At 47.0% G+C, this 17,973-nt stretch overlaps 1 protein-coding gene across 4 annotated transcripts in view; it reads left to right on the top strand.

Moving 5' to 3' along the window:
- SMARCA2 (SWI/SNF related BAF chromatin remodeling complex subunit ATPase 2) overlaps window positions 1–17,973 on the top strand; it is a 132,670-nt gene that overhangs the window by 8,147 nt on the left and 106,550 nt on the right. For 2 of the 4 annotated variants that reach the window (XM_082204541.1, XM_082204540.1), the window contains exons 2-4: window positions 3,796–4,054; window positions 10,294–10,423; window positions 16,756–17,079. In XM_082204541.1, the coding sequence (XP_082060667.1) occupies window positions 3,830–4,054; window positions 10,294–10,423; window positions 16,756–17,079 (679 nt within the window). In that variant the 5' untranslated portion in view covers window positions 3,796–3,829. Of the gene's footprint in view, window positions 1–3,795; window positions 4,055–7,842; window positions 8,017–10,293; window positions 10,424–16,755; window positions 17,080–17,973 lie in introns of those variants that run through there. The other 2 variants (XM_082204542.1, XM_082204543.1) reach the window with 2 other exon arrangements.

Genomic DNA, 17,973 nt, shown 5'->3' with positions numbered 1-17,973 from the left:
GACGGGGGGGGGGGATGGAGCTTGCATGCCTTGTGCTGATCAAATTGACCGCGTTGCCTGGGGACTGGCCTTTGCTCAGCGCTTCCCAGCGGAGAGGTGATGGTGGTTTTCCTTGCTGCATCCCCTTTGCTGGGTTCCTGAGCTGTGGGAACCACCGCTTGAGGCTTTGTTTGGCTGCTGACTGGGCTTTCTGCCTTTGGCTCGGAGGGGCTCAGAAGTTGAACATACCTGTGCCTGGAAAATCCCTTATTTTGGCTCCTGATCCCTTATTTTTGTGGCTGCTGGTCCCTTATTTTCAAATCAGTAAGTTGACATCTATGGGTCTGGCAGGTAATGTGAACTGAGGCAGTAGAAGCCAAGACAGGCAGAAGTTGGGAAGGGAGAGCTTGGTCTGGCAAGGTGTCCTCTGAGGGGAGGCTTTACCAACACCTGGTGGAGCTAGGTTGGTTCTTGAGCTCACCTGAGTTGATCCTGAGCCAGGCGACTGGTGTGGTCGTGTCATTGATCGGTCTAACTCTGGCAGCAAACTTTGTGGTGCATGCACAGTCCAGGTGGGAAGATGCAGGGATGGCAGTGGGAAGTCCTAGTAAGACTCTTCTTTCTCTTCTCCAACATCACCCTACAACTCTCTTAGGACGATGCCCCTGTCCGCTCGCTGTAGGTGGCTGTCTTGGAGAGGAGTGGACTGTTAGGGGTCTCGGTTGAGTGGCACATGCCACTCAAGAAGCAGCATGCTTTGAAGAATGCAGTGTTACCACTAGTTATGGATTTAATTCGTTTCGGGGTGTTGTGTGTACCCCCAAAAAATTGTAACTAGAGGCACCGTTTCTGTTCATGCGCGCGGCGCAATAGAGCGCTTCTGCACATGCATGAGCGGCGAAACCTGGAAGTACAGTGGTACCTCGCGTTACATACGCTTCAGGTTACATACGCTTCAGGTTACAGACTCCACTAACCCAGAAATAGTGCTTCAGGTTAAGAACTTTGCTTCAGGGTGAGAACAGAAATCGTGCTCCGGCGGCGCGGCGGCAGCTGGAGGCCCCATTAGCTAAAGTGGTGCTTCGGGTTAAGTACAGTTTCAGGTTAAGAACGGACCTCCGGAATGAATTAAGTACTTAACCTGAGGTACCACTGTATACACTTCCGGGTTTGCCGCGGCCGTAACCCAAAGATTCTGCAACCTGGAGGTAACGCAACACACTGTACAGCTGTACTTAGCATGGCGGCATCCTGGTTGAGAGGAGAAAGATACCCACTTTCTAGGAAACTCTGCTCTGAGTCTTGTTCTTGTCATTCAGCCTATTGGACTGCAGTGTTTGGCATGTCTGGTTGTGCAACGGGTGCCTGCTAAAATTGTGTGTGAAGTGGCATAAAGCGCGGGCCTCCATAGGTCCTTATTTTGTCTTTTCTCTCTCTCCCCCCCCCCATCCCTCCAAGGTCTTTACACGTGGGCCTGCGTGACTCAATATCTCTCTAGACTCAGGGTCCTGGATTCCGTAGCAGGAATTTTCCATTTATTCCTCTGTGGCTTCATTGCAGCCATCCAAATTTGCTCAGTCCTCTGTCATCACTATTTGACATTTATTGCAGTGTTGGGGAGGGGCGATTTTTGAGTTGTTCTTGTTTTTTTAAATTATGTACTGTATTCTGTGCTTTTATATTGCGATTTTACGTTGCGAGAGGCCCTGAGACCTGTGGGGTGTAGGGCGATATGCAAATCTAATAAATAATAATAATACATTTTAATATAATGGTTTGTATCTTACCACTTAAATCCATGTGGGCAGAAAAGGAGGAGACATGCTCTGGTGCCTCCGTGAGCAAGTGTTGGCTTGATGTACTGTATTTTTTGCTCTATAAGACTCACTTTTTCCCTCCTAAAAAGTAAGGGGAAATGTGTGTGCGTCTTATGGAGCGAATGCAGGCTGCACAGTTATCCCAGAAGCCAGAACAGCAAGAGGGATCGCTGCTTTCGCTGCGCAGCGATCCCTCTTGCTGTTCTGGCTTCTGAGATTCAGAATATTTTTTTTTCTTGTTTTCCTCCTACAAAAACTAGGTGCGTCTTGTGGTCTGGTGCGTCTTATAGAGCAAAAAAGACGGTATTTAGGAGACTTCTCCTTCATTGGTAGCAATATAAACAGATCAGATTCTTAACCCTCGTCAAAATCGGTATCTATTCCAAATGCAAGCAAGGCATTCTTGTAGCAGAGAACTCTTGTCTCGGAGATACTCCCATGGCCCTAATAAGCGGTTGTTGACCAGAAGTCCGAGAACCCGTGTCTTTTTGTTCCCATTGAAATGAATGGACATTTGCTGAGGCCCATTCATTTTCGCTAGTTTACTCTGAGTAGTGCTTGGTTGGCTCAAGCTCAGCATCCTCAGAGTTAAGATTAGTTATTCTGCACTGTCAGAATGAGTTTTCAAAGGCAGGGTTAAGGATCGGTGCTGTCCTTCACAGATAGCGTCCGGTTCCTTTCTCTGGAATGCACATTTGTCTTTTAACATTTATATCAATTTATAGTGGTGCCTCGCAAGACGAAAAGAATCCGTTCTGTGATTCTCTTCGTCTAGCGGTTTTTTCGTCTTGCGAAGCAAGCCCATTGACGGATTAGTGGATTAGCGCTATTAGTGCTATTAGTGGCTTTTAGCGGCTTATCTGCTGATCTGATCAGCTGATAAGCGGCTTAGCGGCTTAGAAAAAGGGGAGGGGGAAGGAAAAAAAACCAGCAGGAACTCGCAAGACATTGTCGTCTTGCGAAGCAAGCCCATAGGAAATTCATTTTGCGAAGCACCTCCAAAATGGAAAACCCTTTCGTCTAGTGGGTTTTCCGTCTTGCGAGGCATTCGTCTTGCGGGGCACCACTGTATCATATTTTTCGCTCTATAGAATGCACTCCCCCCCCTCCAAAAATGAAGGGGAAATGTGCGTGCGTCCTATGGGGCGAATGCAGGTTTTCGCTGCAGCCTGGAGAGGGAGAGGGGTCGGTGCGCACTGACCCCTCTTTCTCTCCAGGCTTCAGGCAGCTATCCGCAAGCCTTCTGAGTGCGGTGGGAGTTCCCACTGGGCTCCGAAGGATTGTGGATAGCAGCCTGTTCTGGGGGCTGGGGTCAGGGGAAGCTCGGGCTTCCCTCTCCCCCAGCCCCACAAGCTCTGGGAGCGGCGGTGAGGTTGCGCGCAATCTTGCTGCTGCTCCTGGACCTGTTCTGGGGGCTGGGGTCGGGGGGGAAATAATTACCGTATTTTTTGCACCATAACACTCAGTTTTTTCCTCCTAGAAAGTAAAGGGAAATGTCTGTGCGTGTTATGGAGGGAATGCCTACAGGTGGCATGCCTACGGATTTTCCTCCTCTAAAAACTATGTGTGTGTTATGGTCGGGTGCGTGTTATAGAGCGAAAAATACGGTATTTTTCCTTTATTTGCCCCCCTAAAAGTTAAGTGCGCCCTATGGTCCGGTGTGCCCTATGGAGCGAAAAATACGGTATATAATCTATCCTTAAACTGTCCTTCTGTGCAAAACTCCCAATTTAAAAGAAAATGTGTGATTTTGATCTTAACAAGTCTGGTTTGTTTAAAAGTTTTTGGCTGGAAACCCAGCCAGATGGGCGGGGAAGAAATAATAAATTATAATTGTTGTTGTTGTTGTTGTTATTATTATTATATTTTCACGGCCCTTTAGGAAGTGAGGCAATAACTGCAATGATTTCCATATGCTCTGTTCTAATTTATGCTTTGCATCGTTACTTGGCTGAGGACAACTGACCTTCACCTTGTGTTTCCTCTCCTCTCCCTGCAGCCGGACCGTGGACTGAAAGCGAGGCAGAGAGCAGATGGCTACTCCGTCAGATCCCGGCGCCATGCCTCATCCCGGACCTTCCCCGGGGCCAGGCCTCTCTCCCGGACCCATACTGGGTCCCAGCCCAGGACCAGGTCCCTCGCCCAGTTCGGTGCACAGCATGATGGGGCCAAGTCCTGGACCTCCGAGCGTTCCACATCCCATGCCCGCTATGGGACCGAACGATTACCCGCCAGAAGGAATGCACCCCATGCACAAAGTAAGCATTTTCCGTTTTTCCCCATGTTGTGCACATCTTTTTTTCCCTTCAATTTTTTTATTAGTTTTCACAATATTATAAACAAACAAACACATAAGACAAACAAACATAAATCATAGCCTTATTGAAAATTACACTTATTAACTTTGTTAGGTGACTTCCTCCCTTCCCCTTGGTTGAATTTCATTGCATTGTCCTTTTAACGGTTTTCCAAATCCCAATTCTTATGAAATTTAACTTAGACATTAACATCCTTAAATCTTCACCTTATGGAATTAAACATATTAATTCATCACTTAACATAAATAAAATCCTTAGCCAATTAAATATCTGCAAGCTGTTTTCAGTTAATTTGACTTAACAAATTTAGCTAGATAATTATTAAATTTAATCCACTCTTCCTGATACTCCTCCTCCTCCTGGTCGTGGACTCTTCCGGTTAGGTCGGCTAGCTCAGAAAAATCCATCATCTTCATCTGCCATTCTTCTATTGTTGGTAATTCTTGGGTTTTCCAGTTTTTAGCTAACAAAATACGGGCGGCAGTTGTTGTGCACGTCTGATGTCAGTAGGGTCGCTTGCATGGCAAACATTGGTGGCTGAAATTCCCTTTTTCTCACAGCTATTAAAAGTGCCAACGCCCCAAGACACCAGGACCTGATGGTCTATCAGCGAAATATTATAAGACGTTGTAAGACTGGCTCATTCAACCTCTAGCAGAAGTATCTAACTCGATTTTGCGAGGGGGCAAAGCACCTGAAACCTGGAAGCAAGCTTATATTACTCTGATTCCTAAATAGGGTCAAGATAGATCCAATGTTAAAATCTACAGACCAATCTCTCTACTCGGTGTGGATTACAAAATTTTTGCAAATACACTGGCCAACAGGCTAAAGAAGGTTTTATCTGAGTATATTCATAAAGACCAGGCAGGATTTCTGCCTGGAAGACATATGAAAGACAACATTCGAAATGTTGTGGATATTTTGGAAAAATTAGAAGCAAGAAAGGGTTGTAAAGCAATGTTAATGTTTATTGATGCAGAGAAAGCCTTTGACAATGTATCTTGGAGTTTTATGTTTTAGATAACTTTATTAAAAGTGCCAAAGCCCTGTGCTCCTTTTGCATTTAGCCGCCGACTGGACAAGGCTGAAAAGCAGTGGCTGTGCCTTTGTGTTCCAGAATAATCACTTTAAGCTTTATATTATCTAAGTAAAAGGGCAGATGGTGATCCTGTGATACGGAAATGCAGTTGACTCCTGCAACTGAGCAGTGCTTCTGTAGCGCATGGACTGAATGCTCCAGTTATGGCAAACAGTTTTGACTTAGGTTTCTGCAATCCTATATCCATTTACTTACCAGGGCGTTTAGTAGCATTGAAGACAACAGGACTTACCATATTTTTCGCCCTATAGGGCGCACTTTTTTTGGGGGGGGGAAATAAAGGGAAAAAAATTATTTCCCCCCCCAAGCCCCAAAGAGCAAAGAAGCCATGACAGCGAGCGGGATAGATCCCGCTCGCTGTCTTGGCTTCGTTTTTAGCCTCAGGGCTGGGGGGCTGGGAGCAATGGCGAGGTTGCGTTCAACCTCGCCATCGCTCCCGGAGCTTGCTGCTATCCGAAGCCCCGGGAGTGCGGCGCTGTAGCCCGCTGCGCACCCCGGGCTTAGGGCAGCTATCCGCAAGGGAACTCCCGCCGGGCTCCGCAGGCTTGTGGATAGCTGCCCTAAGCCTGGGGTGCGCAGTGCCGCTCTCCACGGACTTCGGGCTGCAAGCACCTATCCGCAAGCCTTCGGAGCCCGCGAGAGTTACCGCCAGGCTCCGCAGGCTTGCGGATAGCTTCCTGAAGCTTGGTGTGCACCGACCCCTCTCGCTCTCCAGACTTCAGCGAAAGCCTGCATTCGCCCCATAGGACGCACACACATTTCCCCTTCATTTTTGGAGGGGAAAAAGTGTGTCCTATAGGGTGAAAAATACGGTACCTCTGAGTAGCCACGTCTAAGATGGCGCTGCCAGTTTCCTTTTGAAGAAGGATGGCAGTTTGGAAACTAAAGCAGTATATTTTGGATGCTGTCCTGAAGCTTGAACACCACCTACTGGGAATGGCGTTTTTATTGAAATCACTGGGTCTGGGTAGTAAATACAGGATCCAGACATTAGAAATCATGCTGTGTCCTTACTCAGGCTTGTAAATGGCTACTCGATCTTGGTGTGACTCTTGTAAGGCCACATCCGTACAATAAAAGAAGGAAGCTTACAAGTGGAATATTTTCAACGTTTTCCCAAATGGAAACGCATCACAAATGGTGGGTGCTGTTATGGGTGGAATAGCATAACTTTTGAGGTTCTTAATTTTTGTAGACTCAGCTGGCAGTGTTGACCTAGCACCTTACATCCCGATCCTGAGTGAGTTGTGTGGAAGCAAGTTCCCCTGAAATTGCTGGGGCTTACTTCAGTGTAAGGGACGCGGGTGGCGCTGTGGGTTAAACCACAGAGCCTAGGACTTGCCGATCAGAAGATCAGCGGTTTGAATCCCCGCGACGGGGTGAGCTCCCATTGCTCGGTCCCTGCTCCTGCCAACCTAGCAGTTCAAAAGCACGTCAAAGCGCAAGTAGATAAATAGGTACCGCTCCGGCGGGAAGGTAAACGGCGTTTCTGTGCGCTGCTCTAGTTTGCCAGAAGCGGCTTAGTCATGCTGGCCACATGACCCGGAAGCTGTACGCCGGCTCCCTCGGCCAATAAAGCGAGATGAGCGTCACAACCCCAGTGTCGGTCATGACTGGACCTAATGGTCAGGGGTCCCTTTACCTTTACTTCTGTGTAAACGCGCCTGAGCAGAGCTCCCGGGCAGCTTTGCTCTCATGCAAACAAGAGTTTATTTGCCTTGGGGCTCATGAATGATGGGAGGTTAGTGGTTTTCTCTTTCTTTATGACCCCGAACTAAAAGTAAAGGATTTATACTTTAGAGGTGGCGGTCATGTTATTTGGAGTGTGTGTGATACAAACTGTGTTTAATGGGACTTGTATATTTTCAAGTTCCTACTCTGATTTGTATCCCTCCGTTTCTTGTGAATTTGGCACAGCCCCAGGAAGAAAAAGTTCCCCAAGAATAAATGGGCTGCGGTATCACCTCCTGAAGGGGAAAGATCACATTGCACCAAAGGCCACGTAGAGATCAGTTACCTTAGTGCTTCAGGTTAAGGTTTTGAGAACTTTAAAGCCCTACACGACTCAGGACCACAACACCCCAAGGATCGCCTCTCCCCATGTGAACTGACCCAGACCCTCCATTTGTCTATGTCCCCTACACCCAGAGAGGTTCGGAGGGTGGCAACAAGAGAGCGGGGCCTTTTCTGTGGTGGCTCCCCAGTTTTGAAACACTCCCCAGAGAGGCTTGCCTGGCGCCATCATTACATGCCTTCAGGTGCCAGGCAAAAACATTCCCCTTTACCTTTCATCCATTAAATAATCTGTGGCCTGTAAAAGTGTGGGGGAAATGACTTATTATTATTAATGATTTGTCTGTCAGTATGCTTTTGACTATGTTTTTATCATTGATGTTCTGTAATGTGTTTTTAATGTAGTACACTGCCCTGGGAGCTTTTGATAAAGGGTGGTATATAAATTGATTGAAATAATGCAAATACTGATATAATAATGATGACACCTGGTTGGTTGGCGACAAATCTGCCTTAAGGTGTGCCCTGGGAACATCTTGCCCCGCCTTCATCTTCCTCCCTCATCTGCTTCCTTCTTCCCCATTCTTAACGGATCTGCCAACTGCCATGGAACATTCTGGACCCATAAATACCATAGGGAGGAAACTCTCTTCTTGGACCTCAGCTCACCTGCTCTGAAGCACCTTCTGCCCACGGCAAAAAGGCCATTTTCGGTGCGTCTCCAACTGCTTTTCCACGGTCCCATAACTTCGAAACGTCTCGATCCTCCTTGGCAAACATCTCCACCGTAAGAGAGGCTGCTTGTGCCAAGGGCATCATTTTCAGGATAGCTCTGGTCCTTTTTCAACACTAACAAACTGCCCTTCCCAAAATTGAGAATTTCTAGTGCTGTAGTTTTCATTATGTGTTATTAGGGATAGCAGCGGCTGTTGTTGATTTATTGGGAATTCTGTTCCTTCGAGAGAAAGGAAGAAATGGAGTTCCTCCTCTCAAGCAGATTAGTTCGAAAATGCCGTTGGGTATAAAGGAAAACTTCTGGCCGTGCAAAAACCTGTTGCGCTGTCTTGCAGCTCTTCCCACCTCCCCAAATCTGGAATCATTTATTCTTCCTTTTGTAGCAGAGTTCTGATTTTCCTCCCAGCTTCTCTCGCTTTCTCTCTATCGCTCTCAACACTTGGAGGCCTGGACATGGCCTTGGCTTGGGGGGAGAGCAAGAGATGGGACCGTGGCAGCTGTGTGTGTTTGTGTGTGTGTGGAAGGGGACGGGGAGTGTGTGTGCGCACACATGCGCGAGTCTGTGCGCTGCCCCCTTTTCTCCGGAAAGCAGCTGCTGACTGCTCCTTTCCCTTTAAATAACGGCTCCCCAGTGCTCTGCATTTGCAGCTGGCAAGGGAAGTAAATCTTCTATTTCCTCCTACACTGATGTTTTTGCTTTTTTTTTAAATAAAAAACAAACCTCCAGGCTTGCAATTTCCAGGTTTCCTTTGCATGGACTTTGCTGTGTTTCCCCAGCTCCCCTCCCTGCCTGTTCAATTCTGCCTTCTGTGTGGATCTCATCCTGACCCCACATTGCAATATCTCACTTCCCCTGGATGAATCCAGTTGTCTTCCATGAGTTTCATTCTCATTGCTCAGATACCTCCTCTCTCTCTCTCTCTCTCTCTCTCTCTCTCTCTCTCTCGTCTGAGTCTCTTTCTTGCTTCACAATTTCAGTTTTTTGCTGGTCTTGGCTGCTGCAAGAGCTCCGTGAGGTTTTTCTGCTTCTCCTTCCTCCTGCCCCATAGGAAGGGCTGGTTCCTACCATTGAATATTCACATTCAAATGGTCTTGGGGATGTTCTGGGGTGGCAGTTGCTGCTCATAGCGCCCCAGACAACACATCTCTTCTTCTGAGCTCCTTGTGTCTGTTTCCGGGTTATGGAGAGCAGAGGGCCTTCTCGGTGGTGGCACCTGCCCTGTAGAACGCCCTCACATCAGATGTCAAGGAAATAAACAACTACAGTCATACCTCATGTTACGTCCGATTCATATTACGTTCTTTCAGCCAGAAAGTACCAGAAAGGGTTACTTCTGGGTTTCACTGCTCGTGCATGCGCAGAAGTGCAAAATGATGTGATGCGTAGAAGCAGCGAATCGCAACCCGCGCATGCGCAGACACGCCGCTGCGGGTTGCGTTCTTTTCATGTTGTGAACGTGCCTCCAGAACGGATCCCGTTCTCAACCAGAGGTACCACTGTATCTGACTTTTAGAAGATATCTGAAGGCAGCCCTGTTTAGGGAAGCTTTTAATGTTTGTTGTTTTATTGTGCTTTTAATTCTGTTGGGAGCTGCCCAGAGCGGCTAGGGAAACCCAGCCGCAAGGGTGAGGTATAAATATTATTATTATTATTATTATTATTATTATTATTATTATTATTATTATTATTGGAGTGGTCTTTGCGGTCCCTGCCATTTGCTTGGCTGCTGCCAAAGAGCAGGAGATTATCGCAGCAGCACTTTTGGCCCAACGCACCACGACAGGGCTCTCAATAAGTCTTGGGGTTCAGCGAATGGCTTTTGAAACTGCTCTAAGTTAGGTTCGGAATGAGAAAAGTCAAACACGCTTGAATCGTAAAGGGACAGTTTCAGAAAAGATGGGTGCCGTATCGCGTAAAACTCGCACCGTGTTCATTTGATGCCGTTGGAGCTCCTTGAGTCTTCAGTTTTCTTGGTCTTCTTATCATTGTGTTTTAGATGTTGACCTAGGGTTGTAATATTTCAAACATGGACAGAAAAGTTGTTGAGCTTTGGGGGCAAAATCGCTTTAAAAGTGCCGCTTTTGAGCTATTTTTATGGGGAAACTGCACTGCTGACATGGGCTGCCATACGCCCGGATTTTCCCAATTTCCACCTGGACTCTGCTGCCCACCTCTGTTCCCGGTATGTCTGGGATTATCCGGACATATGGCAACCCCAGTTGACCTGATTTTAATGCTGTTTTGTGTGTGTACATGTCTAGAGACCCATTTTTTTCTGAAATGATGGAGCAGTCCAGAAACATATGCATGTTTTTTATCTGTTTACAGCCCATTGATGGTTTGCATGAGAAAGGAATGGTGGAAGACCTGCACAACAGCGCCATGAAGACCGCAAGCATGAGGCCCCCTCACCCTGGCATGGGGCCGCCCCAGAGCCCAAGGGATCAGCACAGCCAAGGTGGGTTTTCCAGGGGGCTGGCGATATAGTTGAGGTTGTTCTTAAGATCTGTGAAGCTGCTCACTACAGTTGTGCCCCGCAAGACGAATGCCTCGCAAGACGGAAAACTCGCTAGACGAAAGAGTTTTCCGTTTTGGAGGTGCTTCGCAAAACAAATTTCCTATGGGCTTGCTTCGCAAGACGACAATGTCTTGCGAGTTCCTGCTGGTTTTTTTTCCCCTCCTTTCCCCCCTTTTTCTAAGCTGCTAAGACACTTATCAGCTGATCCGATCAGCAGATAAGCCACTAATAGTGCTAATCCGCTAATCCTTCAATGGGCTTGCTTCGCAAGACGAAAAAAACTGCTAGACGAAGAGAATCACAGAACGGATTCTTTTCGTCTTGCGAGGCACCACTGTAATTTGGACAGGGTGCCTTGTGCCCTTGGTTGTCAGATTCTTGCTGGTTATTTTGGTGGTGGTTGTCTTTCTGCCTTTATTTATAAAAGGCTTTTGAAGCTGTTATAAAGAGCTAAATAAACTTTCCCCTGGAGAGGCACTCCCTCCTAAAAGTTTAGGCTCAAAAAGAATTGCAAGGAAAACAAGTTTAAGGGTACGTTCGTAACTCCAATTACGTAAACTTCAGGACACGTAAGTGGCAAACATGGAAGTGTATTTCTGGGTTTTTGCTGCATGCGCAGAAGCGCTCTACTGCATTGCGCGCGTGCACAGAATAGGCACCTCTGATTGCGGAAATCTTGGGATCTGGCTGGAGCTCCAGAATGGATCCCGTCCACAACCCGAGGTACCACTGTATTTTCTGCTTTCATTGGGTGCGTTTTCGTGTTTTGGAGAATCTGTATTTATTAGAAAATCAAGAAATTATTCACACGGTGGAACAAAACCACATGAGCACTGTTTGTGGAATGGAAACTTAATACAGCGAGATGAACTGTCCCGTCCATCTGTTTTCCCAAGGATATCCCTATTTCTAAATATGAAATGGCCCTTGCCACCCAGTCCAACTCTGGCTCTGCCAGAAACTTCTCTCTAACTTTCTCACTAACCGGCCAAGTCTCTCCCTCCTTGCCTTTGGAGCCTGTCCCAGTTGCCACAAGAGGACCTGGTAGCACTTTTCCTTGCGATTTTTCTGGATTCGCGACGCCTCCTTTAGTTGCAGCCTCAGCTGTTCCAATCAAAACATAGTCAAATAATTTTCCCCCATGCCTGTCCTGCCATGGAGAGCCCTGACAGGGGCTCCTATACCTTCCGCCTTTGTTTTGTGTTCGGATAAGATCCCAGAAGGGCAAATGTCTGGCCTAGAGAACGAAGGCAGAGCCCCATGTTTGCATGCAGAGAAAGCAGACAGAAAGCATGGCTTGCCTGCAGAAGGTCCTGGGTTCAAATCCCAGCATATCTGGCTAGGGTTGGGAAAGACCCTGTCTCAAACCCTGGCCAGCTGCTGCCAGCCTGTGCAGGGAGTACTCGGCTGTAGGTGGGCCTGTGATCTGGACTGGAAAGGGCAGTTTTCTATATAATGTCAGACTGATGATCTATCCGGACTAATGCTTTGACTGCCAGCATTTTTAGCCCTCCTGCAATGGCTTCCTAGGAAGGAACTCTCCGTTACGTCGATTAAATTCTTGCTTAGCTCATAGAATCGGAGGCTTGTAGAGCTGGAAGGGACCACAGTGGTCATCTAGTCCAGCCCCAACGCGATGCAGGGATTTTGAGTTGGATGAGTCTATAGCATTGGAGTTTGTCTATAGCATCAGAGTTCATTGGAAAGGAACTATTATTATTATTATTATTATTATTATTATTATTATTATTATTAGAATTTATATACTGCCCTGTACCTGGGGGTCTCAGGGCAGTTCACAGAATAAAATCAAGATATAAAACCACAATATACCTAATAAAAATAACAACCCGTTAGCCCCCTCCGAAAGAGCCACATTTTAAAAGGGCATTGGATGTCAGTCAGCCCAAGGCCTGGTTAAAAAGGAACATTTTTGGCTGGTGCCTAAAGGTGTATAATGAATGCACCAGGCGAACTTCCCTGGGGAGAGCATTCCACAGACGGGGAGCCACTGCAGAGAAGGCCCTGTTCTCGTGTTGCCACCCTCCGGACCTATTGAGGAGGGGACATACAAAGAAGGGCATCAGATGATGGTCTCAGGGTCTGGGTAGGTTCATATGGAAAGAGGCGGTCTTGAGGTATTGCGGTCCTGAGCCATTTAAGGCTTCAGAGGTCAAAACCAGCACTTTGAACTGGGCCCGGAGCTTATTATACCAATTGTAGCCGGTGCAGTCGGACCACAATTGGTGTAATAAGCTCAGACTGTCTTGCAATCTGGCCGCTGAATTCTGCACCAGCTGAAGTTTCCGAACCGTCTTCAGAGGCAGCCCTACGTATAACACATTGCAGCAATCTAACCTTGAGGTCACCAGAACGAAGGCAACAGAACTATCTGGTTGGTTGCTTGCTTTGTGATGTTCTTGCTGGGGAAGCAGAGGCGTGGTGGGGAGGGAAGCCACGGAGAGCCTGCTGCAGTTTTAATTTGCGTCCCTTCAGAAAGCAGTATTTGGGGCAGGCAGATGTCTGCCGGACCAAATAAAAAGGTAAAGGGACCCCTGACTATTAGGTCCAGTCGTGACCGACTCTGGGGTTGCGCACTCATCTCGCTCTATAGGCTGAGGGAGCCGGCGTTTGTCTGCAGACAGCTTCCGGGTCATGTGGCCAGCATGACTAAGCCACTTCTGGCAAACCAGAGCAGCACACGGAAACGCCGTTTACCTTCCCACCGGAGCGGTACCTATTTATCTACTTGCACTTTGACGTGCTTTTGAACTGCTAGGTTGGCAGGGGCAGGGACCGAGCAATGGGAGCTCACCCCATTGCAGGGATTCGAACTGCCGACCTTCTGATTGGCAAGTCCTAGGCTCTGTGGTTTAACCCACAGCGCCACCCGCGTCCCGCCGGACCAAATACATGATGTGAAAATGGTGCAACCTGCCTAGGCTTTAGCATTGTGCACACCTTGTGTGCGGGATATATCCTCCCCTTCGCGATTTGCATCTCCCTTTCCTTTGCCACCCCCACCGCCTGCCTTCTTGGGGGCTTCTCCTTGCATTCCCTCAGCTGACACACCCAGCCGCTTTCCCCCCGCTGCTTACGGAGGGCAGGCCAGGCCTCGGAAAGGTCAAACGTTCTCGTCGCGGCATACGCCGCGCAGCTAAGCTCTGAGAACAGAAGGTAAGCATAAAATACAGTTAATCTCTGGCAGTTTCTGAAAACAAATGAGCAGCGGCAGAAGCGCATCGTTCGGGGGTCCCTTCCCAGAGGAATTCACGGTTGAAACTGAGCGCTTGGGATGGTTTCGGTATTTAGATAAGGCTTGCAAACACTCTGCAATTTAAACAGTTGCCTGGCATTCCAGAAGCTCAGCTGAACAGAAAAGGGAGTTACTTATTTCGGAACGCTATTATGCCGCCAAACTCTGCAGGCAGCTTCCCCGTGCCCCCTTTTGAAAACACGAACGTTGCAATCAGAGGGATATTTATATATCCTCCTCCTATTGATGCTGGGCTGCTTCTTTTCGTTCTGTTCCTATTAAAAAGGAAAATGCGGCGGGCTTTAGAAGGAGTTACATTCATTCGAGCGCCAGGCCCAGCACCCAGCCGCCTGAGCAAACAACGTGTATTCACGCCTTGAGACGGTTACAGCGTAAAACCTCGTTCTGGCCTGACATATCGTTGCATGCTTACGTTGCCAAAGGTTTCCCCCAGATTGTGTCCTGAGGGGCTGCTGTTACTTTACGTAGGGCCTGGAATAGTATTGTGAAAGTGGAGAACAGTGTGTAGCAATAGATACATAGATAGCAAGGCTAGCCCGATAAATTTGGGGACATCTAAACATCCCCTTACAGGACGTGCGTGGCGCTGTGGGTTAAACCACAGAGCCTAGGACTTGCCGATCAGAAGGTTGGCGGTTCGAATCCCCGCGATGGGGTGAGCTCCCGTTGCTCGGTCCCTGCTCTTGCCCAACTAGCAGTTCGAAAGCACATCAAAGTGCAAGTAGATAAATAGGTACCGCTGTGGCGGGAAGGTAAACGGCGTTTCCGTACGCTGCTCTGGTTCGTCAGAAGTGGCTTAGTCATGCTGGCCACATGATCCGGAAGATGTACGCTAGCTCCCTGTTCCTATGAAATTCGAACCGCCAACCTTCTGATAGGCAAGTCCTAGGCTCTGTGGTTTACCCCAGGTACTTTTAAACTAGGTACTAAACAAGGTACTGTGCTATAAAATAAATAAGACAGTATTGTAGATGATGAGAATTAAAATCAATTTATGTTCTTACTTGCTCTGATGATAGTCATTGTTTGGATGGGGGCTTTTATCCATTTCTGCAGTCACAGAGTCAATCAGCTGAACTGGGATCCTCACAGTCACAAAAACAAATGAACCAAAAAAGGCTAAAAAAAAAAAAGGCAAAATAAATAGCAAAACCAAAAGCGCCAAATACAGTGGACCTTGAACTTAATCCATTCCGGAAGTCCGTTTGACTTCTGAAATGTTCGAAAACCAAGGCGCAGCTTCTGATTGGTGCAGGCGCCTCGGAAACAATTGCCGACAGCCGCATCGGATGTTCGGCTTCCGAAAAACGTTCGAAAACCGAAACACTTACTTTTGGGGTTTTGGTGTTTGGGAACCAAGGCATTTGAGAACCAGGGTACCACTGTACTTTAAGAATACGGAAGCAAGCATCAGAGACTGAGAGACTCCTTGGGTTTAAAACCCAGGACCTTTAGGTATCTCTAACTTGAATCTTTTGGAAACCAAGAACCTTCTTTGTATTATATGCATGCCCTGTGAACCCACAGAGCCGTGGGAAAGTGGAAACACTGTCCTAATTGGTTTGCACACCATAATCATAAGTTTGCTCAACGACACACGTGCAGCTGATTTTGGCGGTATACCATAAATGTCTTGCAAGCTCTTAAAATGGGAATACCCAATTGGTTTTTATTTTATATGCTGTTTGGGAAAGCTGACTTGGCAAAATACATTCATTGAAAGGTGGGCTATGAATCCTATAAATAGATGAAATATCTATGGAACTTTTAAAAAAATGCATAGATCGTGTTTACAAAAAACCCAGAGGCCCTCCTTCTTGGGATACTGGGTTCCGCTATCCTGAAAAGTGTAAGGGAATTATTCCTCTATGCGACAGTGGCTGCGAGAATTTTAATAGCATCAAATTGGAAAGGAGAAAAAAATACCCTCAAAATTGGAGTGGCAACAAAAACTAATGGTGTACGCAGAACTGGCTAAGCTATCAGGAGGAATAAGAGATCACGCAGATCAAGTATTTTTCAATAAATGGGGTTTATTTAAAAGTTACATAAAAGACTGCAACACTATAAAATCTGTGGCAGCCTTTGAATAGCTTTTGTTATACACTGAATAGTTGTAAAGAAAGTACAATATATTGGCTAAGCAATTATTTTAAACAGACACAAACAGTGAGCTAGATAAATACACATTTAAAGCTAGATGGAGTTGGCGGGAAGTCAGTGGAACTAGAAGAAGACTGTGATAAAGTGTAATAGAGACTGACAATTCTTTGGTGTTTATTTGTTATGAATAGTTTCATTTTTTTTTAAAAAAAAAAAGTTTAATAAAGTATTTATTTTTTTAAAAAAAGATTCCTATAAATAAATAAATCCAGCTCGTTTACCAGAATGCTAGGGGGAAATAATGTGGCTGGCCGTGAGTGGCAAGTTACTCTTTGCTTATTGTCTCCCCCCCGCCCCCCCCCCCCCCCGGTGATCCTTGTTTCCTAATTAAACTGAGCCACTCTGCCGCAAGGAAAGCCTCTTACGTTTTTCTTTTTTTTAAAAAAAAAATACTGGTTTTTCACAATTTATATAAACACAAACAATACACAATACAAACATACAAACACATAAACAAACGTATAATTTCGAATCCTTTTTTCTTAAACCTTACTTCACCGACTTCCCCATACCCCCCCTTTCTGCATCCCAATTTCCAAATTAATTCCAGCAAATCCTCCCCCTTAAGTTTATCTAATTTTCCCTTGTTCTTTTCTTTTACTTAATCTTTTATAGCTGTAACCCCCTTTTTTCTATACCCTCAACATTTTAGCACTCATTGACTTTGCAATATTTCTTAAGATAAATTTTGAATTTCTTCCAATCTTCTTCCACCGTCTCTCTCCCTTGGTCTCGGATTCTGCCAGTCATTTCAGCCAGCCCCATATAGTCTATCAAGCCTCTTACGTTTTCCAGGAAATGACGGCGCTAATTGCTCTTTTGCTTCTTCCAGGCTACATGTCTCCCCACCCGTCGCCCTTGGGGCCGGCTCCCGAGCATGTCTCCAGCCCCATGTCCGGAGGGGGTCCCACTCCGCCCCAAATGCCGCCAAGCCAGCCGGGACCCACGATGCCGGGAGACCCGCAAGCTATGAGCCAGCCCAGCCGAGGACCTTCGCCCTTCAGTCCGGTTCAGCTGCACCAACTCCGGGCGCAGATTCTGGCCTACAAGATGCTGGCCAGGGGGCAGCCGCTGCCCGAAAACCTCCAGCTTGCCGTCCAGGGGAAGAGAACTCTGCCCGGGATTCAGCAGCAACAGACTCTTTACAAGCCAACGGGTAAAACTGCCGGACTTGGTCAGCTTCCTCTACAGTCACCCTTGTGCAAATTACCGTATTTTTCGCTCTATAAGATGCACTTTTTCCCTCCTAAAAAGTAAGGGGAAATGTGTTGCGTCTTATGGAGCGAATGCAGGTTGCGCAGCTATCCCGGAAGCCAGAACGGCGAGAGGGATCGCTGCGCGGCGATCCCTCTCGCTGTTCTGGCTTCTGGGATTCAGAATATTTTTTTTCTTGTTTTCCTCCTCCAAAAAAACTAGGTGCGTCTTATGGTCTGGTGCGTCTTTACAGAGCGTAAAATACGGCAGTTGAAACAAACAATGAATTTAGCACAGTAGTTTATTGCACAAAACTCACGTATACATGTACAAAACTCACATATACGTACGTTAGTAACGGATATGGCCTCCGCTATTTTTAAGCAGCGTTTGAACACGGTTTGGCATGGAGTCTACTGGTTTTGAACAGTCCCTGTTGATTTTCGGATGCCTGTACCACACTTGAATCAGCGTCTGATTGAGGTTCTCCATAGTCGTACAGTCTACAACATGGAGGCAACTTTTGCATACAGCCTACAAATTCTCCATGGGATTGACATCTGGGGAATTCCCTGGCCAATCAAGTACCTGTATTTGCTGCTCTGTCCTCGCTTTTGATGTCTGACAGGGGGCTAGGTCCTGGTGCAATATCCCAGCACCATCAGGATACCTATTTTCCAACTCTGGAATAACTCCCTTGGCCATTATGTGGCTATTGCAGACCTGCATTTTACAGTGTGCAAGAGGCCTCAGTTTTCTCTTTCCTCCAGCTTCAGGCTGGCCCCACAAAATCTAACAGCATGAGCATTGTATACATGCTCTCTACGATGGGGTTTGAACTCTCTGTGTGTGCCTG

Source organism: Podarcis vaucheri (assembly GCF_965113315.1).
Source record: "Podarcis vaucheri genome assembly, chromosome: 17".
Classification (NCBI taxonomy): Eukaryota; Metazoa; Chordata; class Lepidosauria; order Squamata; family Lacertidae; genus Podarcis; species Podarcis vaucheri.
Note: the sequence above shows the minus strand (reverse complement) of the source record. Positions and strands in the feature narration are given on the sequence as shown.